The 26,546-nt window shown below is 45.9% G+C and overlaps 1 protein-coding gene across 1 annotated transcript in view; it reads right to left on the bottom strand.

Annotated features, from left to right (window-relative positions):
• Window positions 1–26,546, bottom strand: part of LOC138515903 (alcohol dehydrogenase 1-like) — a 349,539-nt gene that overhangs the window by 142,292 nt on the left and 180,701 nt on the right. Inside the window, exon 4 of the mRNA XM_069630664.1 lies at window positions 453–540. Within this exon, the coding sequence (XP_069486765.1) occupies window positions 453–540 (88 nt within the window). The remainder of the gene's footprint in view (window positions 1–452; window positions 541–26,546) is intronic.

Raw genomic sequence — 26,546 nt, 5'->3', positions numbered from 1 at the left:
AAGCACATCTCTTAAGCACTGAATGACCCCCTACTGTGCGTAAAAAGTATACGCCAGATCCCCTGCACACGGAAGCACATCTCTTAAGCACTGAATGACCCCCTACTGTGCGTAAAAAGTATATGCCAGATCCCCTGCACACGGAAGCACATCTCTTAAGCACTGAATGACCCCCTACTGTGCGTAAAAAGTATACGCCAGATCCCCTGCACACGGAAGCACATCTCTTAAGCACTGAATGACCCCCTACTGTGCGTAAAAAGTATATTGCAAATCACCTCTGAATTGCATGACCTTATAAAGGAACTCAGCCATCTGGTCACAGAACTCCTTAGTGGCTTGAAATTGCCTTATACAATATGGTAGAAGGTACTTGATCCCATATATAAGTGGGAATATATTCAATTATAAATAGATTATACCCAGAGACAGATGAAAACATGTACACATACTCATTCCTCTCGCAAAGGTTGCCATTCGGATTTTTGCAACACCTGCACTCTCCACACTGAGGGATAAATAGCGGGATGACTTTATCACCTGCAAAGAAACACACATAGATCTTGTACCATTCATGTACAGAAACGGTTGAATTAAGATGAAGAAAACATCCACATGATGATTATAATGATCATTAGTAATCAAAATGATGCTGGTGCATAGTTACATTTTATACACTTCTCATGATGGAGGGCTTCTATACAAATATAATCTAAGTGACATGGGTGAATTGGGTGTATTTTAAAGAACTCTGACAAACAGTTTGAACCTCACTGCTGTGCTTCTCATGGACCAAAGGGCCGCGTGGGGGGACAGGACGGGTGAAATTTGAGGGTTGATGGAACGGGGTGGATGGAAAGCGTGGGAGGACCATTGGAGAATGGCAGAGGTGATTGCAAAGAGGCTGCTGGTGGGTCTGTCTGTATTAGTTGAGGCTGGATAAATAAAAGGAAGTTGACTTTCTTGAATGGGGCTCCAGCTCGTATTTGTGGCAATTAGTGCCGGCGAGGGGCATAACAACTAGCAGAGGAGAACAAAAAGAATGGAAAGTAGCCACCAGCGAATGACACACTCCTGCCCCGGCCCTGTGGTTTGGACTGAACCCATGAGCAATGCATAATGAAGATACAGAACCTCACAAAAACCACGCTAGGCAGGCATCTGAATAAAATCATCAACAATGGAGGTTGCAACAGTAACGCTATAGCGTAGAATATCACCGATTTATGGCAGCCATATTTGAAATGAATTAGACCGGATCTAGCATATGCCACACCAGGTAGATGGCGGACATATTGGGCGTATAAGATACTAAAATGCTAACAGCAGGTTGAATAGGAAATTCAAGAATAAGTGCATTTAGACATTTTAAAAGGAAAAGAACATGGCAGCAGTTAACATCAATCCACCCCCACAAATTCATTTGGAGCCAGGTATCCCACCAACCGAATGTAATTGCTATTGGACGAGAAAAGTGAACTCTGACAGAAAACAAGACATACTTTTGCACAACCTGGGCACAGAGGGCCAAAGGGTCTATGATAGACCCCCAGCCATGGAGGAGGAAGGTGCAGGAGAAACTGATAAGTTCACAAGTGCTGTAATAGAACTACAGAACCTTTTTAGGCCTAAAACAAATACAGTATTTGAAAGATATACATTTTTGAAAATAATGCAAGATCAGTATAAACCATAAGAGAATTATGTGTCTGCACTGAGAACATTGAGTAATACCTGTGATGTTGCTGAACTAACACCATCGCTCCTTAGGGATCAATTGGTCAGGTACACAAACAATCCAAATGTTCACGAGAGATTATTGACTGAAGATCCAACACTAGAACAAGTGGTTAGCAGAGCAAGGAGCATGGAACAAACAGCTATATACATGAAATAACAGAACATAGCAAGATCCACGGTAGTCGGGCAGCTGGGATGAAGTAATCAAAAAGGAGGTTGCAGCGTTAACACTACAGCAAAGAATGCCGCAGCATTATGGCAGCCATATCAAAAGTGAACTAGACCACATCTAATATATGCCACACTGTTACCACATCACTTACCTGTCGTAGGGGGTGCTCCTCTTCACTTACCTGGGGTAGGGGGCGCACCTATGGGTCCCGGCGCGCCCCATCCTGGCGCTGCTATCCCCGATACCGGCTGGGGGACCGCGGTCTTCTGCGGCACTCAGCGCTTCCGGGGTTTCTGTGTCTCGGGATTCGCGCATGCGCGGAAGGCTGCGTTTTGTTCTTCGCGCATGCGCGGTCCACGAGACGCTTGGGAAGCCACAAGCTTGCTTCCCAAGCCTCGTTCTCGGCACGGTAGCACCCGGGGACAGCACGGCTTGCGTTCCAAGCTTCCCGGGTGCTGCCAGCCCTATTTAAGGGATGGAATCTTGAGACTCACCGCGTCTCAACGCGGTTTGTTTCCGGATCGTGTTTTTCGCTCCTGCAGCCTCCCGCTGCGTCCATTTTTTCCTTGTTGGATACCTGTCCCTCCTGTTCCCTTCAGTTTCCTTGGTTTTGGTCCTCCCTTCCCTTGGTTCCCTCAGGCTGCCTAGCTCTTCTCCTTCCCTCTCAGCCTTGCTTCTCTTCAGCCTTGCCTGCTGCAGCCTTCCTGTAGCCAAGCCATACCCTGCTATGGACTATTCACTCCTGATCAGCCAACTTGCCTGCTGCCTACCCTGAGCCTTGCAGCTACTGCCTTAGACTACTCTCCTCTGACCAGCCAACTTGCCTGCTGCCTTCCTTGTGCCTTGCAGTCACTGCCTTGGACTATCTACTCAGCTCTACTATTGGTCCCCAGCCGTTTCCTGGAACCTTGCTACTTCTTTTGTGGACATTAGCCTTAAATCTTCAGCCTACTTTTTGGAGTCCTCTCAGAAGTAGGTTTCAGCATACAGTCCGCAAGCACCGGCCTTCCAGACTGCCCCGGCGCCACGAGAATCAGGGAGGTGCACACTTGTGGCGTTGGGAGCTGGTCCACCCCTAGCCCTGTTGAACCAGGGAGAGGGCTGCACCGGTTTCTCGCGCTACACCTTCTGCAGCCATCTGTCGGACAGCCTGGCAACCTCACCACGATCAACTACCGGAAGTTCAGGTACTCTGCGCCCTAGAGACGCCATCTTTAACAGATTGAGAAGCCTACCTTCCGACTCCGAGATGGATGAGGCTCAAGAACTCCGGGAGGAGATGCGAGTTCTTCGGGCCTAAATGACAGCACTCCGTGAAGAGAACATTGGTCTAAGACAGATGGTGTCACAATCCTCTGGGGCAGCACCTCAGGGAGAAGGAGCTATGTCCCAGACCACGCCCATCAAGTTTGACGGTGATTCAAGACGTGTGGCAGAGTTTTGCAACCACTGCAAGATACATTTCCTCTTTAGAGCCTCCTATTTCAATTCTGACAAAGCCAAGAAAGGATATATTCTGGGAAATTTGACTGGGAATGCCCTGGCGTGGGCCGCCCCATTGGTGTCCGCCAATAGCCCCATACTCAATGTCTTCGCAGCTTTTGAAAAAGCATTTTTGGAGGTTTTTCAATCACCAAATCTGGCCTCCACAGCCCAGAACCAATTGATGGATCTGAAACAAGGTTCTATGGATATAATAGCCTACATTGGCCGTTTGTCAATTGGCAACCGACTCCCAGTGGCCTGAGATAACCCAAAAGACTTTGTTTCGAAGAGGATTGAGAGAGGAGTATAAGGACGAATTACTGCATATTCCAGAGCTAGACACCCTACAGCAATTAATTGAACAGGTTTTGCGTATAGACCACAGATTGGCAGAACGGAGGGGTGAGAGACGACGAGCTGAACGGATGTTCACAAGACCACCCAACGCTCAGGCCGGAAATTCCGGGTCTTCGGACCCCAGTCCAGAACCCATGCAGTTGGGAGCCGTTAGGGGTCCGCTCTCTGAAGCAGAACGAAAACGCAGAAGAAGTTTAAGACTTTGTTTATACTGTGGGGCTGCTGGGCATTTCTTGGGTACCTGTCCTCTACGCCCACAAAGGAAGTCGGAAAACTAGAAGGCCTTTTCTTCAGTAGGAAGGGCAACGACAGGTCCTGACTCGTTCTTAGTCCTTTCCAATTCCAATTCCTTGTTCCAGCCCATGCAACCGGCTGTTCTACTGGTTGTGAAAATCAAGCTATCATGGTTAGACAAAGAGGTAGAGGTTCTAGGCTTATTGGACTGTGGGGCCTCCGGAAATTACATAGATGAGACATTTGCAGTCTGTCATGGCATACCTCTGTTCCCCCGGAGAAGTGTCCTGCCCGTCGAGGTGATCGATGGGACCCCTTTATCTTCAGGCCCAATTTGTCAACAAACCATGTGCCTACATATTCAGATTAAAGAACATGGGGAAAGAATCGCCTTGGATGTCATCAGATCACCCTCCTATCCTGTGGTCTTAGGTTTGCCCTGGCTTCTTCACCATAATCCAACCATCGATTGGGGAGCTCGCACTTTGGATTTCTCCTCTGCTCATTGTCTCCAAGATTGTTGTTTGCCCGGCGTGTCAAGAAAGGAGATCTCCTCCATACCCCTCACGAGGGGTACTGGTCCTCCTGGGTTTTGTTCCCTGTCGTCTGTCCCACAGGAATACGCCGAATTTCAAACCGTGTTTTCTGAACCTGAAGACATACCACTGCCTCCTCATCGAATTTTTGACTGTTCTATAGAACTGGTACCTGGTTCTGTGATACCTCATGGGAAGGTATATGCCTTGTCCCTTATTGAGAAGACGGCCCTTCAAGAATACTTGTCAGACTGCATCAGGAAGGGATACATTGCTCCCTCAAAGTCACCAGCTGGTTTCCCGCTATTTTTTGTGAAGAAGAAGGAAGGAACCCTACGACCCTGTATCGACTATCGTCAATTAAACAATATCACATGAAAAGATAGATATCCATTGCCTTTAATTCGGAACATCATGGAATCCCTTCGAGCTGCCCAGGTTTTCACCAAGTTTGATCTGCGGGGCGCTTATCATTTAATTCGAATTAAAGAAGGAGATGAATGGAAGACGGCTTTTAAGACCCCTTTTGGGCATTACGAATACCGGGTCATGCCATTCGGGTTATGTAATGCCCCGGCTGTTTTTCAGCGTTTCATGGACAACATCTTTGGCGACTTAATCGGGATATCAGTTTGGGTGTACCTTGATGATATTCTCATTTTCTCTGTCTCCCTGAAGCAACATGTGAAACATGTCCGAGAGGTGCTTCGACGTTTGTCCCAGAACCAACTGTACGTTAATGCTGAGAAGTGTTCTTTTCATCAGAAAAGAATGGAGTTTCTGGGTTACGTGATCAGTGGCACAGGAATCTTCATGGATCCAGCCAAGGTACAAGCCATTCAGGACTGGACTCAACCTTCCGATCTGAAGTCCCTTCAACGATTCTTGGGATTTGCCAACTTTTATCGGCAATTTATACCCCACTTTTCTCAACTCACGGTTCCCTTGACTCAATTAACCAGCAGTAAAGCGCCCTTTCTTTGGAATTCACAGGCCACCAAGGCTTTTAACATCTTGAAACAAGCCTTTAGTACTGCTCCCATTTTGCGTCATCCTAATGATTAGATGCCGTACATTGTGGAGGCCGACGCCTCCGGTTTTGCTGTTGGTGCTGTCCTCTTGCAGAAGGAACCTGAAACTGATTTGGAACACCCTGTGGCATATTTTTCTCGCAAGCTCACTCCTAGCGAACGAAATTACGCAGTGATCGAAAAGGAATTGTTGGCCATAAAGGCTGCATTTGAAGAGTGGAGGCATCATCTCCTTGGGGGCCGGCATTCTGTGGAAGTACGTACTGATCATCGAAATCTACAGTATTTGAAGTCTCTTCAGTGCCGAACCTCTCGTCAAGCCCGATGGGCCTTCTTTTTCTCTCACTATGACTTCCATATTACGTACATCCCCAGTGCTCAGAACTTAAAGGCTGATGCCTTGTCTCGATCCTTGGATATAGACGCGAGAAGTCAATACAGGGATGAGCCACTAATATCCCCAAGGCATTTTCTGTTCACACTTTCACCTCATCTTCAGAAGATTCTACAAGACACAAGTTCTGATCCTGCTCGGGAAGGCCTCCTGAGGCATTCGCAGGTTACTGAAGATAACGGGCTGCTTTTCTTCCGGAACAGGCTATATATCCCCACAACCTCACTTCGGACTCTTGTGCTTCATGGGTTTCACGACTCCCGAGTGGGTGGCCATCGTGGAGTGAGAGCAACTCGAGAATTGATATCTAGACAGTTCTGGTGGCCTGGCTGGGCTGATGATGTTGACCGTTATGTTAAGAGCTGTCCTGTGTGTGGTCAGGTGAAGACTCCTAGGAAGAGGCCCCTGGGATTGCTTCATCCCACTGAGATTCCTCCTTACCCATGGCACACCATTGTGGTTGATTTCATCATGGAACTCCCTCCATCAGAAGGATATACCTGTATCATGGTCGTAGTGGACTGTTTTTCTAAGGCGGCCCATTTTGTTCCATTTTTTAGGATACCCACTGCTTCGCAGATGGCGTTGGCATTTCTTCAGGAGGTATATAGGCTACACGGATTACCGGAAAAGATCATATCCGACCGAGGGTCTCAGTTTTTGTCGTCTTTCTGGCGCCAATTGTGTAGCCATCTCGGCATTCATCGCGCACTCAGTTCTGGTTATCATCCTCACACCAACGGCCAGACAGAAAGGACTAACCAGACTCTGGAACAGTAACTTTGCTGTTTTGCCATTGCCACTCAATCTAACTGGAAGTCGCATCTGGTTTTTGCTGAAGTCTCCTACAACAACACGGTTCATTCTGCTACTGGCCTGAGTCCGTTTTTCTGTTTGTCTGGTTTGCATCCTAGACTGGTGCCCTTTTGTCCCGTACTTTCTAGTGCGGTTCCCTCTGCTGATCAGCTCGTCACTTCCATCCAGGATCAACACTCCTTGGCACGCAGTACCTTAGCGGAGGCACAGGCACGGATGAAGCAACAGGCTGATAAGGAGAGGACCCGGGAACCTGCTTTCCAGGTGGGGGATTTGGTTTGGTTGTCCTCCAAGAATCTTCCCATACGTAATTTGCCCACCAAATTGGCTCCCCAATATTTTGGCCCATTCAGGATTACTAGGCGCCTGTCTGCTGTAGCATTTCGTTTGCAGTTGCCTCAGACATGGCGGGTGCATCCAGTTTTCCATGTCTCCCTGTTGAAGCCATACGTGGTTGACACTTTTGGCCAGTCTTCCCCTCGTCCCGCACCTGTTGTTGTCCGGGGGTCCCCTGAATTTGAGGTACAGGAGATTTGCGATTCACGCATAAGGCGAGGGGTTCTCCAGTACTTGGTGGACTGGAAAGGCTACACCCCCCTGTGATCGTACTTGGGGACCACGTAGTTATGTGCATGCTCCCCGCCTGGTCCGTGAATTCTATCGCCGCTTTCCTTGGAAACCTGGGGCTCCTGGCCTTTCTGGGAGGGGGCAAAGTGTTACCACATCACTTACCTTTCGTAGGGGGTGCTCCTCTTCACTTACCTGGGGTAGGGGGCGCACCTATGGGTCCCGGCGCGCCCCATCCTGGCGCTGCAATCCCCGATACCGGCTGGGGGGACCGCGGTCTTCTGCGGCACTCGGCACTTCCGGGGTTTCTGTGTCTCGGGATTCGCGCATGCGCGGAAGGCCGCGTTTTGTTCTTCGCGCATGCGCGGTCCACGAGACGCTTGGGAAGCCACAAGCTTGCGTCCCAAGCCTCGTTCTGGGCACGGTGGCACCCGGGGACAGCAAGGCTTGCGTTCCAAGCCTCCCGGGTGCTGCCAGCCCTATTTAAGAGATGGAATCTGGAGACTCACCGCGTCTCAACGCGGTTTGTTTCCGGATCGTGTTTTTTGCTCCTGCAGCCTCCCGCTGCGTCCATTTTTTCCTTGTTGGATAGCTGTCCCTCCTGTTCCCTTCAGTTTCCTTGGTTTTGGTCCTCCCTTCCCTTGGTTCCCTCAGGCTGCCTAGCTCTTCTCCTTCCCTCTCAGCCTTGCTTCTCTTCAGCCTTGCCTGCTGCAGCCTTCCTGTAGCCAAGCCATACCCTGCTATGGACTATTCACTCCTGATCAGCCAACTTGCCTGCTGCCTACCCTGAGCCTTGCAGCTACTGCCTTGGACTACTCTCCTCTGACCAGCCAACTTGCCAGCTGCCTTCCTTGTGCCTTGCAGTCACTGCCTTGGACTATCTACTCAGCTCTACTATTGGTCCCCAGACGTTTCCTGGAACCTTGCTACTTCTTTTGTGGACATTAGCCTTAAATCTTCAGCCTACTTTTTGGAGTCCTCTCAGAAGTAGGTTTCAGCATACAGTCCCCAAGCACCGGCCTTCCAGACTGCCCCGGCGCCACGAGAATCAGGGAGGTGCACACTTGTGGCGTTGGGAGCTGGTCCACCCCTAGCCCTGTTGACACCAGGGAGAGGGCTGCACCGGTTTCTCGCGCTACACCTTCTGCAGCCATCTGTCGGACAGCCTGGTGACCTCACCACGATCAACTACCGGAAGTTCAGTACTCTGCGCCCTAGAGACGCCATCTTTAACACACACAAGGTTGAGGGTGGCCTTATTGGGCGTAAAACAAACTAAAGTGCTCACAGCAGTTTGAATAAGAAATTCAGGACTAATTGCATTTTGCTGAAGAAATAGCCTAATTACATATGACAGTTTAAAAGGAAACAAACATGGCAGCAGTGAGCATAAATCCACCCCTACCATTTCATTTGGAACCTGGTACCCCACAAAAAGATTGGAAGTGTTGGAAGAACATGTTACACATATTAATTTGATATTGCACTAGAGCAAGGGGTTAGCATATCAAAGAGCATCAGACACACATCCATGTATATAAACAAAATGAAAGAGGACAAAGGAAAATAATTAGATGTATGTGCAGAAAAAGCATATGCCAACAAGCAAAATGATTGCAGAAAAGGCAATACATGTGTTAGTTGTGGTAGTGAAAAGTAAGAAATCAATTTTGCCTGACAGAAAATGCAATATGCCTCAAATTAAAAATGAAAGGACATTTTGCAAGAATGTGTAGAGAAGTAGGGAGTTCAACTATGTCTGGGAAATATTTTTAATGTTTTGAGGAAAGCAACCAAGAAAACAATAATGCATTGCAGCATGTTTTTGAAATAACGGCCCTCCAATAGAGTAGAGGACTGTTGGATATTGTCAGGATGGAATGCACAAATTACTAATGAAGGTGGACAGTAGATCACCTTAGACCATTATATCACAATCAACATTTCAAACAGTGCTACACAGAGACATAATAGAGTTATATACTAACAATAGTAATCCCTTTGCATATGGTGAAGTGAAAATTGATTTAATGCGGAAAATGCAAGACACTGTGTTCTTCAAAGCCATAGCGTGTCAAGCTTTGATATACATAGCCAATAATGGATTGGCCATGTTGAGATGGGAGGAGCAGAGGATATTGTGCATTCACATTGAGGCATGTGCAACACATTCAGTGTCGGTGTCAGAGGTAGTAGACAGCTGGAAAAAAGCATTCTCTGAAGAACTGGTAGAACTCAAGGACTTTGAGCATCATATAAAACTGAAGGAAGGAGTGGCACTAACTGTCCACAAGGTGTGGCCAGTGCCATACCGCATGACAGAAGGATTAAAATAGGAGCTGAATGTTTCCACAAGGAGTTATTAAATAAAGTAAATGTTCAGAGAGGTTGTCTCAGGAGGTGTTGGTATCAAAGACAAACTACATGATTAGACTATGCATCGATCTGAGGGATCCTAATAGAAATATATTGATAGATAGATATCCCTAGCCAAACATTTCAGAACCAACATTTCAGAACCTTTGGCAACAGTAGGAAAGGCAGAAATGGTCAGTGCATTACATTTATCATCAGTCTATCATCAGGTGAAATGATCAGAAAAGTGCCAACATCTCACATCATTTATCGCACCACTTGGAACATTTACATTTTCTTGAATGCCATTTGGATTGGCCTCAATGGCTGCAACCTTCCACAGAATGATGGAGACAATCATAGAAGGAATACTGCATAGAGTAGTGTTCCAGGATGGCATACTGATATATAGAGATACAACAAAGAAATATGATACAACACTCAAGTTGGTACTATGCAGACTGAAGGATGCAGGGTTTACTATTCAAAGGACCAAGTGTAAATTGGATGTGACTAAAGTATACTGTTTCGACCATTAACTTGATGGCCATTATAATGGCTCTAGCGCCAATGGGTAAACATGAGTAAGATGTTTCTTAAGGCTGGTGGACTATTACCGTAGGTTTGTGAAGGACTTTGCTGTTAAGACTATACCTCTTAGAGTCTTACTAAAAAGAAGCAATATTTGAGTGATCATCAAAGTGTGAAGAAATGTTTGTAGGCACTATGGAAGATATAGCTAATACTCAGACCCAAGGACATTTTAAGGTTGGGATGATGTATGATTCTTAAAGTAAATGCCAGCAGTTTAGGCATAGGGGCAATGTTAAAACAGAGCTCAGAATCACAAGGGGAAAGTGTGGTGGAATTTGCGTCTTATTCGTTAAGAGCGCCAGAGGAAAACTATTCTGTAATTGAGAGCGGAGAGTTGGTTGTATATTGGGCTGTTCTCCATTTCAAGTTTTCTCTCTGAGGTAGTAGGTTCATAGTGAGGTCAGACCATAAACCTTTGCCACACATATTTGCGTGCAATGGATGGAAAAATGCTTCCCACATATATCAAGGTGGTTGCTTGGATTTATTTATTTATTTAGTTAATATACTTGTAGCCAAGACGGCTTTATACACATACATTATTATGTTTAAACACCTCATTTAAAAGTACAATTGTCATCATGACAAACAAGTAGAGTTAGCCTATACAGGACAAATCATAACTTCAAACGAGCTTTCAAAATGACTGTCGCGGTGTAACATCACTCATCATGGGTAAAACATTGCTAAAAATTCATCTGTTATAACTAAAAATGTATGATTTAAAAGACACCTCTTGACAATTCCTCTAAAATGTCTTTACATTGCATACAAAATGTCACCATAAAATATATAAAATGTATGTCATTCCTTTCCTTCAGTTTATGCCACATATTAGATGAATCAACACAGTCACATTTATGTTGTACGATTTGACCATTTGGTTATCAGATGAATCAAACTTTCACAGTCTGTCAATATGAGCTCTAGAGATTCAGTTATATTATTACTGCACAAGCAGCATAGGCGATCCGCTATACTTATGTGGAGACGTGCTCCCATGGTTTCAAGCACAGGGCTGATATTGAATTTTATCAATAGATATTGCCTAATTATCTGACTACTAGGATAGGCCATCATGTATGTTGGCATTGCGTCACACTGCATCATATATGCTATATATCGGCCACTATTCACATTTGTTGCTAGATTAACTAAGTTTACCTCATAGCTATAGGACACCAGTTTCTGTTTAGCCATCTTTTACATGACCACAAGTTGCTCCTGCCACTATCTCACCTAAAACAAGTAAGCCAAGTCATATGGATCTTCCTGATTTTGGCCTTGGTACCCATGTGTCTGTATGCTTCAGTCAGTGTGAAAGCTTTCAGATAGCTCACTATAATAGTGCAGTTATCTAGCAATAATAATTTGTCATACCATATGGTAAATCTAGATATGTATACCCCCTATGTACCCTTTATAAAAACTCCAACCGTAGGTATTCTATTGGCAAACTCTTAGGCAGTCTAAAGAATATTCTAAGCATCTTTGCTTAAAAACAGCTCAGTTCAGTTGCTAACCTGTGCCCCCACTCTTCCACACAATACATAGCACATGAGTAATCGTAACAGAATACAACAAGATAGAATGGATAGAAATCCCTCGTTGGTGACCAATGAAGGAACTCAATGCATAGATTATTCTCATGCATTTATTATTGGTCTCATTCCAATGGTACTTCCAAGTTAGAGATTCATCTACAGTTACTCCCAGATATTTGTTTGTTTGTTTATTTTATTTGTATAGCGCTCCAAACCCAGGGGTAGAAGGGCGCTTAAGAATACGGTTACAGCGTTGAGAAGTATCTTTGTGTTGCATACTTCGTACATACTTATAATACATACATGTATATACAGTTATCAGTAAACAATACACATACAATACCCACAATATACACTTTACAATATAAATACAGTACATAAACCATTGCCGCACAGGGGTGTGGGGACTGGTGTTAGTGGGGCTACTCTTTGTTTAGGAGCCAGCTGATGACCTGCTTCCTGAAGATCTGGAAGGACTCGATAGTTTTGATGTTGAGAGGTAGGGTTCTCCAGAGTTGATGGGCAAGTACTGTGAAGCTTGCCCCTCCAACTCTTATTAGGTGGAATCTGGGCACTGTCAAGCATAGAGTATTGGAGGATCTGGTGGATCTGGTAGCAGGTTTCATGGTGAATTTGTTAGCTAGACTTGTGGGTGAGGCAGATGGTTTTTAAATCTATTTTTTGGCGTATGGATAGCCATTTGCAGGCTTTCCTAGTGGTGGAGATATGCTCTCGTCTGGGAATGTTGAGGCTGTGCGCAGATCGTTATTTTGTATTACCTGCAGCTTGTTAAGTATGGATTGGTTAGCACCTAGGTACAGGCTGTTGCAGTAATCCAGTTTGGATTGTATGAGTGCTCTGGCAAGGGTAAGGCAGCTATTGGGTGATAGGAATGGTCTGCTGGCCCTGATGTGCTTGCCGGTGTAAGCAGCGGCTGAGGCGGTCATATTGGTGTGTTTAGAGAGGTTGGTGTTGGCGTCTAGATAGAAGCCAAGGGTTTTCACGCTTTTGGCAATAGGGATGGTGTGACCATCAATGGTGATGTTATTGTAGCTAGGATTGAGTTTAGTTAGGGTGTTGGGGGAGCCGACGATGAGGAGCTCTGTCTTCTCATCATTCAGGCAGAGGCCATGCAAAGCCATCCATGCCTGAATGATGGAGAATATTTTGTTGATCCGAGCAACATCTGCTTGGTAAGTGCCTGTGATGGTGAGGAGTATCTGGGTGTCATCTGCGTAATTTGTGTAGGTGACACCCAGACGGTCCAGTTGATCAAATAGAGGCTTTGTAAATATATTGTACAAAGTGGGGGATACACAGGATCCTTGTGGGACCCCGCATGTGATGGGGATGGGGTCTGCTGCAGCTGTTGTTGAGAAAACCTGCATAGTTCTGTTTGCCAGGAAGGATTGTATCCATGTGATGGAAGAGGAGGAGAAGTGGGCTGCGGTGGCTAGGTGACTACAAAGGATTTCATGGCTAACCAGGTCAAAGACCGCTGAGAGGTCTAGTAGAAGTAGGATTGCGGCATTGCCTTTATCTTTAATTTCATCAATCTGGCTTTTGAGATCAACAAGGGTGGATTCTGTTCCGTGTTGAGGTCTGAAGCCAGAGTGACGTATTCCTAGCAGTTGGTTGGATTCCAAGCATTCCTGAATTTGGATGTAGGCAACTCTGTCCAGGATTTTTAGTAGGAAGGGGACTGTGGTTATGGGCCTGTAGTTGGTGGGTATGGCTGGGTCGAGGGATTGTTTTTTCAGGAGTGGGAGAACCCATGATTGTTTTAGGTTGCTAGGGATCGAGTTAGTGGTGAAGGATAGGTTGATAAGTTTGTTGATGAAGGGGGAGAGCTCTCTGGCTGCATCCTTTATGATCTGTGCAGGAAAGCTGTCTCCTTTGCAGTTTGAGGGTTTCAAGGAGGTGATGATTTTTTGGAATTCCGTGATGGTGACTTTCTTAAACGAGAAGCCTGAACTGGTATTGTTGGGCGTGGGTGGGCTAGGGTTGGTGACCTTGCTATTGGAGAGTTGTTGGCGTTTGTCCTCAATTTTGGTTTGGAGTCCTGAGATTTTATTGTTGAGGGCGTTTTGGATGCTGGTGTACCAGGATTTGTCTTTCAGGCAGGTATCTGGAGGTGAAATAGTGTTTTCTAGTTCATCAGAATTTTAAATAATTCTTTGGTGGAGGATCCTGCCTGAACAATCCTGGTGTTGTATGCATCTTTTTTGGTGCGGATTATCTTGCTTTTGTAAAGTGAGGATACGTTTGTGAAGTTGGATTTGTTTTCTCAGGTGGGGTTAGTCTTCCAAGTGTGTTGTGCCTTGGCTTTCTGTTTTCTGACTAATTTTTGCTCAGCGCTGTACCACGAGTTCAGATGAGCTTCAGGTTTGTCCTTGCGTATTTTCAGGGGGGCAACGGTATCCATTGCCCTGGCCATGGAATCATTGAAGGTGTCGATCAGTAGGTTTAAGTCAGCGTTGGCTGGGAGAGCATTGAGGGTGGGTAGGACCAATGGTATTAGGGCTTCAGCAGTGATGTTGTGTTTATTCCTGGTGGGACAGGCTGGTGCCGGGGGGTGTTTGTTGGGCAATACCCGATTGGTGTTGACCTCAAGAGGGATCATGTGATGATCAGTCCATGCCAGAGGTTGGGGGTCTTTGCAGGTTGTATTTCAGTTTTAGGTTGTTACCCAATCAAGGGTTCTGCCTTTTTGGTGGGTGGGGAGTACAATGAGTTGAGTGAAATCATGTTCAGTTAGGACATTGGCTAGGGGGGATGCAACATGTGCATCGTTCGGGTCTTGGTAACCGAGGTTGAAGTCCCCAAGGATCATGATTTGTGCTGATGGTTTGGAATTTTCGGTGATGAGGGATGTGATGTCTTCTTCAAAGGCCCCAGGGGGGCCTGGGGGTCTATATATGAGGTGGAGGGTGATAGTGGGTGTGGGGGAGGTTTGCAGTTTGGCTGTTAGTAACTCGCAGGATGTGAGTGACATTGTGGAGGTTGATCTGAGGTCTAGGGAGGATTTGAAAATGATCGCAACACCTCCACCTCTAGCGTTAGGTCTATCAGCTCTGAGGATAGATTATTTGTTTGGGATGGCTAGCGATAGATGTGGTCCAGACGCCTCATGAAGCCAGGTTTCTGCTACGGCTAGGAAGTCAAGGTCGTTGGTAAGGATGATGTCTGCAATTTCTGTGGGGTGGGCAGCTAGGGATCTGACATTGAGTATTGCTTAACACATTCAATAGGCTTACTCATGCGCTCATGTGCTTTCCATCATATTTCCATAAGTGGAGACGTGCTCCCATGGTTTCAAGCGCAGGGCTGCTATTGAATTTTATCAATAGATATTGGGCCTCATTACGGGCCGGTGGTAATCGCGGCGGTAAAACCGCCTTGTTACCGCCGGACTCGTATTACCATTCCGCCTCCGTGATTCCCGGAATTACCGGGGCATTACAACCCCCGGTTTTCCGGGAATCACGGAGGTGGAATGGTGTTAATCCCCATTCCCATTGAGTCCTATGGGACTCGATGGGAATGGGGATCATGGAAACACCGGCAGCATCTCGTAATGCTGCCGGTGTTTCCTCGTCCGCCTGCAGGCGGGCGGTGTTAAACCCGCCAGGTCAGACCTGGCAGGAACATCACCTCCCGCCTGCAGGAGTTGTGATCTCCCGGCATGGAAACAATGGTGGCGGCGGGTTTACCGCCACCGTTGTTTCCATACCGGGCGATTAGTAATGAGGCCCATTGTCTAATTATCTGACTACTAGGATAGGCCATCACGTATTTTGGCATTGCATCACACTGCAATATATATGCTATATATTGGCCACTATTCACATTTGTTGCTAGATTATCTAAGTTTGCCTCATAGCTGTAGGACACCAGTTTTCGTTTTTAGCAATCTTTTACATGACCACAAGTTTCTCCTGCCACTATCTCGCCTAAAACTAGTAAGCCAAGTCATATGGATCTTCCTGATTTTTGCCATGGTACCCATGTGTCCGATATGCTCCAATCATTGTGATCATATTTCCACATGGGCCTACTTTAGATGATTTCCCCCTGAAGATCATGATTTTTGATTTGCTGACATTCACTTTAAGGCTGTAATCTTTGGCATAGGTGTGCAATCTAATACGTTTTGAAGACCATTTTGGGTTTGATCTAACAATAGATCATCGGTATAGCCTAACCAGTTTATTTTCTGCTGGCCGATCTTGATTTTGTGGGATCACGAACTTAAAAATGCAATTGGAAAATCAGATAAGTAGAGATTGAAGAGGGTTGCTGCTAAAATGCAGCCCTGTTTAACTCATCTTCCAGTGGAGAAGGACTCAGAGTTTGCTGTCAACATTCTTGCATATACTTATGCTGTGTCCTGATAGAGTAGCATGATCATATTCAATAGACCTCTAGGGATATCCCAAGCTATCAGCTCGGACCACAACCTGTTGTGCATCACTGTGTCAAAAGCAGCACTAAAATCTATGTAAGCACCATATACCGCATATTTTTTAATCATATTAACATATTCAACTGTTGACACTAGTATCAGGAGGTTGGAGTTTAATCTGAAGCCAATCTGATTAGGAGGAAGAATGTTATTGGCATTGATCCATTGAGTAAGTTTAATTAATATAACTTTAGCAAAACAGTTTCGCTGGAATGTCCAACATTGCCAACATCCCATAATGTGCAGGATGTGTCCAGCATCCTTTCTTATAGACTGGCAGGATGTGGTTCACTCTTCAGGAGGTAGGGAGGGTGCCACTCATACCAATCTATATAAAGAGTAGGTGAAGCGCCTGTACCCAGAGTAATGGAGATTTTTCAATTTGGCTATTGCATGTTCCATCTGGGTCTGTAGCGCATGACAAATTCAGTTTCCTAATAATCACTATCAGGTCTTCTAAAGATGATTTACAATTCCATACTTTAAATGGTATTACTATCACCAAATCTGGTGGTGTCTGGCTATTCAGAGTAATGGCATACCATGCTTTTTCAGCCACACTTTATATGGGTATCGCACGTTTCACAGCACCTCTGATTACCGCCCAGACTGCATTAGTGTTTCCGCTAAAGGAATGCATTGCCAGCTGGTGCCAGATTTCTCTCTCACAAGTGAATTGATGTGTTTTTAACCATCTCCGGTAGGAGATCTTTGCCTTTTTAATGGACGCGCTCACCTCTCAATCAGAATTTGTTTTACTAGCGAATTTCAATATGGTCGAGATCCAGTTTCTCAACAGTTTTTTCGTCGCATAGATTTTGCTCTCAAAATGCATGCTTTTTTTGCCTGACGAGTTCCAGCGTTCATGAGAACTTTTAATGGCTCCTAGTTTTTTCGTAATTGCTTTAATCTCACTTGTAAGTTCGAGAAAATCGGCTATGATGGTAGGCGAGCCCCTCCCCTCACCATTCGTGTAATGGGCAATGCATTTCGGCAGTAGCTCTGCAACTACTGTACTAGCTTTCTCAAGATTCCTAAGATTCCACTGGATAGGGTTATTACTATTGTTAATGTAAATTTCCCCATTCTCCCCATGGTACCTGCTTCTCATATCAGATTTATCTATTTTGAGCGCTATGCATGGTGGCATGTGGTCGCGTTCATCCTGTATTACTATAGCCATACCCACCAATAACAGCATTGCTGCAGGTTTAGCACATCTAAGGTGGAAGCACTTTTGCCAATAATTCATGTGTATGCTTTAGGAGCATCACCTCTACAGTTACCATTGAGTCTAGTTACCGGATAGGAGTATAACAATGTCGCCCAGGCGTGGCCTTGGCGCTCTAGCACCAACAACTTAACAGGGGACAAGACATGTGACCCGTCCAGTTCTGTGTCAGTGCTACTTATTTCCGTATTAAAATCACCCATGATCACGAGGGGGACATTCGGATCACATACTTCTAGTCATCTTTTCACTGTTTTGACATTGGAGTAGTGGCAACTGCTCCTGGGGGACATACATATTTATGATATTCATCTCTGAACAGTTATAAAAGGCTTTAGCTGCCAGCACCATTGTAGAGGATCCATCTATCTCTTTCAGGGCCCATGGGTGGCAAGCAGAGATCAATAGACCACACTTAGGTCTTCCAATTGGGTCTTTAGTAGCTATCTGATGAACAGCACTTTTACACATTTTTCCTACGTTACATCTCAATTAAAATGAGCCCCATAGAGATTAACAAAACTTTAGCAAAGTTCTGAGGCAGAGATCCACATTAAAAGCAGTTGAAAATGACACAGGACTAAGCTAGCCAGGCTCTAATGAAAAGCCACTTTTTGATAATGATGAACACATCTGGCGGTAAGGTTCAATAAAGATTATGGGCCTCATTATGAGTTTGGCAGTAGTTCAGCAGTATATCTGCCGCCAATTGCTGGGAAACTGGTTAACCTTTACCGCCACTCGGTCCGGTGGGCTCACCATGTGATTATCAGTGCTGGAAGGGTGGTGTAAATCCCCATTTTTGGAGGGCCATATGACTCCACAGGAATTTTGGTGGAATTACTGCAAGCGGTAATTCCGCTGCGTTAATTCCATAGACTTTTTGGAGGAAAAGTAGAGGATTTATCTCCGGCTTTTTGCTGAAAGTGAATCTTCCATTTTTATCCAAATTTGGATAATTCTGTTACCGCCAAAAATAGGGACATTAAAGAAATTGCTGCAACTGTTTTACCACAACGTCAAATTCGTATTTAGGCCCTAGTAGTATGACTTTAGATCAGGAAAATAAATGTAATATGATATTGGTTTGGAGCTCATGTATTCCTCCTTTATTCCTTTTTTAGTCATGATTAATAAAACTAGAGATGGCGTTGCTTTGGTCTATTCATTTCTTAGGAGCCATGATAAATCCGCCCTCCTCCTCCTGCTATTTTGCAGACATAGCATTGTAGTTATGTGATTTGAAACATTTTTTTATCCACAGTTAAAAGTATCTTGTTTTAACTTGTAAACCATACGTTTTAATAATACAACTTTAAAACTGATTTTGAATTTATGAAAAATTAAGTCTCTAAAATGCGTAATCACTTTTTACATTTCTTAACTTTTAAAGATGTGATTACTTTGACTTGGGCAATACTATTGACTTATGGTGCGTGAGTATATTTTGTGTGTATAATCTCTCTAGATATTTTAAGTGGTTTGCTCCACACCAGGAGCACGTTTCTAATTTTGAATACTGTCTTGTCCTCATTGTATTTGTGTCTTTATATTTTCATCTGATGTACTTGCGAGATGCTTCCGCCGTCGAGAGACCAGTTTCTTGGTTACTCATGCTACATAATCACAAGTAGCCACTTCTGACAACAGGGCTCACTACTTAAAAGGATGTTTAACCCAACTGTGATGTTATGGTGATGAGAGACTCAGGTTCGGAGTGCAACAAAACTTATGCCTGGACAATAATAAAAAAGTGTTTGCCTATCACCAATTTCTTTTCATTAGTTCTTTCCACTAACTGTTTCAGTAGTACCCGGAGGAAGGTTCAGGTACAATTTGTGGCACTGTAATGCAAAACAGGGCAACAACATTGGTAAAAATAATACTACCAGCTCTGCAGTGCAATGACGCATATGACAGTGTCAGAGACTTTACCCTAACCCTGGCATGGGGGGACCCCTCTCACCTGGGGTAGCTTACAGGGCATATTCCTGCGTCATTCCTATTGCAGATGCTGGGTGAGGGAGGTGGAAGGGCTCCAGTCCCTGAAACCCCTAAATGTGCCAGGGATTCTTGCGACCTTAGTGCCACTGTCTGTCGCACCATGCCTTGAAGGTTAATTTCTTGGAGGACCACCAGCTCCATAATTAAGTGTGACCCCATCAGAAGCTCTGCTAGTAGAAGTGAAGCCGCTCAAAGGTGAGTCTCAATCCTTTGATCACAGCCACATTATCCCAAAGTGCACCAACTTCCCTGGACAGCAGGAAGGCTGTGTGAGTGATGCGCAACATGGAACATGGCCATGGTGACCCAACAAATGCCTACGCAGATAAAAAGGGTCAGGAGAAGAGTTTTTTTTTTAAAGAATGGAAGACTGTGTCTGTCATGATGCCTACCTCCAAGGAGCCAGGTCCGACCCAGCGACCCCAGAGGCAGGCATCATTTCCCCCAGGGGAGTGCCAGCGGGCCCAAGCTGGGGCCCTTTGGACGCAATCCTGGCGCCTTAGGCGCCAGGCTCATGTTGGACCTCTGTCCTGGCGCCTTAGGCGCCAGGCTCATAAAGCTAGACATGTGTTCAAATGTTTTAATGTGCACTTACCTGATGCAGACCATGCTGCCACATCCAGGCCCTCTTGAGGCCTGAATGGAACTACTTTACCTGTGGGACAACTTTCCACCCGGGTGTGGTCGGGGAAGGATACATACCTGATCGGAGGAAGGATACATACTTGGGACTTCTTCCAAAGCTATTTAAACCACATCCGATCAGCAACTCACGCTTCACGTTGTTCTGCTCCTCGCAGCTGGACGCTCACCGTGTCAGCTCCTGCATCTGGACTTCAGCCACGCCTGTCAGCATCCTGGGTCACCTGCAAAGGGAGACAAGAGACCTACCAGCTAATCTGCACCACAGAGACATCACCGACGATCCTGAAAGGGAAGACATCATTTTTAAAAGCATTTCGTTACGATCGCTGCAGCGCTGCATTTCACTCACCTTTCCTGGGTTCCTCCATCTTCAGCAGCGATCATCCGGATACACAGCCACTTCCCAGAGCCTAGAGAAAAAGACAAGAATAAGAGGTGAGAGAAGGAAGGGAATAGGAAAAGCTCAGTTTCCTTCTAAGACTTACCTGTTGGGTCATTCCCATTTCATTTCAGGTCTTGCTGCTTCCAAGCAGGACCCCGGCCCCTATGGGGAAAAAAGACAAAGACATTAGATGAGCGAATGCAAAAACATTACCTGAGCGCTCATCTATGACTTACCAGATCTTTACTGGAACTGCACGTTTCACTTCGGGTCGGCGCCATATCTCCGGCATTCCGAACCCCGGCCCCTATGGGGAAAAGATATCAACATCAGCGCTTTATTGAAAGGAGTTTCCAAAGGAATCTTCATTCATCACCTGAAAAAAGACAATGAACATTATTATTTAAAGCTTGAACTTTTGAACTTGCAACAGAACTTTTACAGCACCTTACCAGTATAATCAAGCTTACCTGAACTCCCATCCAAACTCAATCCAGTGAAGTAACTGGGTTCAACGCGCCCCTGTGTCAGAAGCAGGATGGAGAGCTCGTCCTTTCAGACCCTAAGGTGAGACTTCACGGGGAATCGTGGAAGGGTATCGTGGAGGGTTGGAAGAGAGTGGGAGGCTTGAGCATAACTCAGTCAGTAGGTAATACTCCCTTTTCACGCACAGGGGAATATTCCTGCGAGCCGTAGAAGCCAGAGTAGAGGGCCCTTCCTGTCCATCTTCAGAGTCCCGAAGCCAGACCTGCGCCTCCGTGGTAATCAGGTGTGCGTTAGTGTCTTGGCCCTTGGCAAAAAGGAAGGAAAATATTGGCCTTAGAAGTCAGGTGCCGACAGGGACCAATAGGGAGTGGGAGTAAGTGTCAGGATGGAAGGCCCAGGTATAAAAGACGTGTGCAGCTAGAGATGGATGAAGGCTATTTGGGTGAGGTCCGGAGGAGAAGTGGTGGCCCAATAGACTAGGTGGAGGAGAGAAGATGGAACACAGTGTTGAAGACATGTTGGAAATTGTGCAGTGGAGGGCAGGTTAGGTATAGTGGGTGAGAGAGAGAGAGCGAGAGTGTTAGTAAGCATGAGCGAGTGAAGTGGCTGTTGTGAGAGTGAGTGTTCGTACGAGTGATACAGAGAGAGAGAGAGAGAGAGAGAAAGAGAGAGAGAGAGAGAAAGAGAGAGAGAGAGAGAGAGAGAAAGAGAGAGTGGACCTGAGAGTGGAAGAAAGGGGAGACACGTGTAGAGGGTGGAGGTTGGAGCATAGGGTGGAGTAGTATAAGGGAGATATGGAGCAAGATTGAGAGTGAGAAATATTGGAGCGACAGACAGAGACGGAAGAAAGTGAGTGAGAGGACAGTAAGGAGAATGTTGATGGAGATCAGAGGGAGATGCAAGGATACAGAAGGGGAGAATAGGAGGACGGAGAAGAGAGAGAAAGAGTGAGAGCAAGCAAGTGTGTTGTCTGCAGTGGCTTACTCCGCGTGTGTTTTTCTTGGAGGTGTGAAGGCATCATGAAGTTCGACACAGACAACAGATTCAAGATTCAACATAAAAGTAATTTATTAACTCAAATGTCAGGATGGTAGAAGGCCTAACTTGCACTATTGTAAGGCGGGAATCCCCTACCTGTATGAAACTAAGTATAGTCTGAGTCAAATAGTTAAACTTAAAAGTCTGTCTGTGTCCAAGACCTATGCTTGCCCTCACAACTAAAGTTAAACAATGTACAGGGATGTCAACAGCTCTCAGCTTCTTCTTCAGCTCCCCTTCCCCAAGCTCAAGAAAGTTACACAAGTCTCAAAGTTACCTCTTTCCCACTCAAGGCAACACAGTTCCACACAATCCTCTGGGTTCCCTTCCCCTGTCGAATGGACACTTTGCCGTTAACTATTCTTGTTTGCTTCCATTTCCCAAAATGTTGTGGTTAATTTTATATTCAATCAGCCTAATTGAGAGGTTTACGTTGCTAATATTCGGCAGATATTCAAAAGTTCTCATCTTCAAGTTTTCACTTATTTCAATGTTTAGCGAAGGCTCAATATGCTTAAGTGCGTGTTTTATTCAGTGCAGTGTTTAGCAAATGTAAATAAAAATGCTCAATTTCAAGTTCCCATTTGGTTTGGCATTCAATATGCACTTTGGGTATTTATTTTCATGCTTTTCCTTTATTTCGATAAAAAATAATGTTTCAGTCACCTGCTCAGAATGCCCCTGGCTACCGAGCGCCTCTCATGACACTCTCTGGTCTGCTGTGTGGTTCTGCAGTGGCTTTTGCTGCTTCTCCTGGCCTCTCAAGGTTGCGGGCCAGTTGATGCGAGCTCCGCTCATGCTCCGAGGCATGTCTTTGCCTTGCTAGTTGCCCCGTCACTTCCTTTGGGCCGCAGGCAGTGTCCCGCTCTCGATCCCAGTTCCACATCTCCGCGGGTTTCTTCAACTTGGAGGCTCCAGTCTCTGCAACAGCCTAAGCACCAGTGGCGGCTGGTGAGTTTGAAAGCTGGTGGGGCGTACATTTCCCAGGGCGAATTTAGTAGCGAGCGCGCACAGCGTGCAAGCCCACCCCCCCCCAAAAGGGGGGGGTGGAAATGGCCTACAAAATGTGCAATTTACTGTCCAAAAAGCCCACCAAAATATGAAAAAAGCATTTGGTTTTACATATTAATGGTGGTACACTATTCTTACGTGTGCAAGTGTGATGGTGTATTTTACAGCAGCTTGTATGGAGAATAGCTGGTACTATGTTGTATGCATAAAGAAATTCATTATATAGTCCGTAATGATGGAAACATATGTTTGTCATGCTGTTACTGGCATTCACATGCGTTCATCCTCTTAATAAGGTGGGATTTTAGGCATTTTCTGAAAAGGGGCAACTAAGCTAAAATATTACTTTAGTTTTTAATCACTTAATGCGACATTTGTCCTATCTCTAATGGCTGTCTGCCTCGCTGAGTTGCCATTGCTTCCCCCCTTTTATTTTCTGAAAGCTCATCCTGCTGCCTCTGCAGTCCTCTAGACCCCCTGCTGACCCCTCACCCTGGTCCCCAGCCATCTAGCATCCCTCTTTTTCCTCACTCCCCACTTAGCACAACACACTCAGAGGCAGAGCCATTTACTGTGGCTGCAATTGCCAACCCTTGATCCGTTATCGTTACACTAGACCACAAGTCCTGCCAAATCCACCTAAGCATATAAACAATAACATCATCCCCTCCATCTTACTTCATTGTAACTCAGACAACCCCTGGTATTCCGAACACTTCCCATAACTTCTCCCATCTTGGCACGGAGTGAATCCACAAGCAGTCATCTGCACATTCCGCGCCGTCGCTCCGCCCTAGATTTTATTTGTATTCATTTATTTATTTATTTATTTGTTCATGTTTTTATTTATTTCTGAGAGGGTGTATGTCCAAACCCCCCTACCCCCCACATCCCCATGCTACACCACCTGCTCAGAGACTAGCAGAGCCCCACCATCCTACAACTGCCCCCAGTTTGTTTCAGCAAAGTGACTAAAAGACAGACCAAGAAGTTCAGAAGTTTAAGGTGGAGGCAATGGCAGAAATACAGTGTCACATGCAGGGCAGGGGCAAATGGGGTAACCTCTGCTTCATTGGTGTTACAGAGGATGTCAAAGTGAGCACCTGCCTGGATTCCCTCCTGCTGCGCTGCCCATTCATTTGCTTTTTCCTAGAACACTGGTTCTTCTGATCCTTCTCCTCTGACAGTAGTAGTCTCTCAATGTTCGGTCCTCAGCCTACTACTCTTCACGCTCTACTCCTCCTCCCTCCACAAACATACATTCTCCTTCAGTTTCTCCTACTAACTCTTTGGGAACATTAAGTCAATCCTCTTCTCATTCTTCACTGCCACCATCAACCTCTCCCGCTGGGTTGCATGGTGCCTCTCCACCATCCGTTACTGGATGGCCTTTCACTGTCTAATGCTCAGTTCCTTACGAAGCAAAGCAATCTCTTTCCAGCTCCTAAGACTTCTGTCCTTTCCTCCTCCCCTATTTATTTACTGCTGATCGGCTTACATATTCCCACAAAGCATGCAAACCTGGGGTGCCCTCCTATAGAGCTTTAAAGCTCCAGCACTTAATCACCTGCACCACACAGCCATTGCTGCCCGGCTCCCTCGACTTCCTGCTAGTCTTGTCCTGGTAGCCTATGATCAGTCTCGGGAAGATAGATCAGGGGCAACGTGCACGCCTTGGAAGCAAGATGACACGGAGCACCGCAGGTTCGATCCCCCAGTCCACGCTTAGAAACCTCTGGGTGTTAAGCGCGTTATAAATAACATATATCGTATCAGGCATCCTCCTCAATCTAGCTCTCCAGCCCTCTGCCCCTCTTGCTTCGGCTCCTTCTTCCTCCTAACCTTCCTCCACTAGAACTCCCTTGCTCCAGACTTTAAAAACACCAGCATCATTACATCAGCATTCAAGCAGCATTCAAGCAGCACCTTCTACACCTGTACAGAATAGCCCCCAAAGCTACCTCACTCAACCCTCCACGCACTCTACTATTGTAAAAATGTGTGTAAAACGGGACGCGCCCCGCTGTGGCAGCTGGCCTGACGCCCATAGGAGTCATGGGCGTCGGGCCAGCTGCCACAGTATTGTTGCCACAGCGCCCCAGCGCTGTTGGGAAATGCAGAAGACTCAGAAGAGATTCTTCTGAATCTTGCTGCTTTTTTCCTGCTTTTTTCTTCTTTTATACCCCCTATAATAGCAGCCGCCACTGCTAACGACTCAACTCACCTTAGGCTGGGCGGGCTTCCTTGGCTTTGTGCTGACCCCACCACCGCTGGCCCCTCCAGACACAGGTCTCCTTCCCGCAGGTCTCCCTGTCTCACTCTTTGCTGCCAATTCGGTCTCCCTTTATACACCTGCAACCTGTCAAAGGGTCGCAGGTGTGGACTTCCAATTGTATTTGCCTGACCATAATTAAGAGGGCATGTCTGACCTTCACTACTCTTTACAGGCCTCTTCCTCATCCCAATATCAAAGTGGTGAAATGGCCTAGTGTGTATTACTCTCAGTCTCCTCTTCCTCATCTCAGTGCTGTCAAGTCTCATATGTGGGGAAATGAGGGTTACTGCTTTACAATGTGTCATAAAGGGCTGGGGAGGGCTAGGTTGGTCATCAATGGAAAAAGGGAAATACCATGCCTCACCCGAGGGCACCCCACTCCTTATCCTCAAGTACCCTCCACCCAGGTGATCCCCCCTCGCTTCTCCACTACCAGGGTCAGAATCCAAAAGTGATGGCCTTTCCCTGGCCATCAGTGCAGAGGATCCAAGGGGAGCAGAAGTGAGAATACGCTTAGGTTTCACACAGAGGCTGAATGCTATCGTAACACCAGTGTTTCAGGTAGATGACGAGCAGCACATAAAAACACCCTCACAGCGAGGAGAATGCACAGAAGTGCAAGCTAGTGTGTTGTCCTCGGAGGGCGGCAAGCTGATCCTACTTAGCGTTATCCAATTTACAAAACTGCTAATTAAGTCCAATTGTATTTACTGATTGCACTGCTTCCTTTGCCAGTGGCTGTCTTTGGTCTTTTGAGGAGCGCATAACTGCCTCACAAAGGGTGTATCTGTTTTCGTCCAGCAAAGGTTCAGAATACTTGGCGTCCTTGATAATAATGTACGACCCACGTCGTTGTAATGAGAGCTCTAATGTGATTTCCGAGCCAATCCCATTAATTGCTCAAGCAGCTGATTACCATGAGCCTAGTAGTTGGATTGAGAGTTCTAACCAGATCTTGGAGCAGACTGCTTTGATTAAGATGTGACGGTTCAAGTACCTACTGTGAACGGCCTGCAAGATCTAGCTTCCGACCCTAAATCACAAACAAAGTGAAAACAAGTAAAACTTACCGATTTCTGCCAGGTAATGTGCATGATGTGGACTCTTAAGTGCTCGACAGCTCTGAGGAAAATATAGAGAGCTGTATTACTCAAAGAGGGCGAGAGGATTCAAATGTACTGGAT

This window comes from Ambystoma mexicanum, chromosome 6q (assembly GCF_040938575.1).
Source record: "Ambystoma mexicanum isolate Mex_15411 chromosome 6q, UKY_AmexF1_1, whole genome shotgun sequence".
Lineage (NCBI taxonomy): Eukaryota > Metazoa > Chordata > Amphibia > Caudata > Ambystomatidae > Ambystoma > Ambystoma mexicanum.
This window is presented reverse-complemented; position numbering and strand designations above follow the sequence as displayed.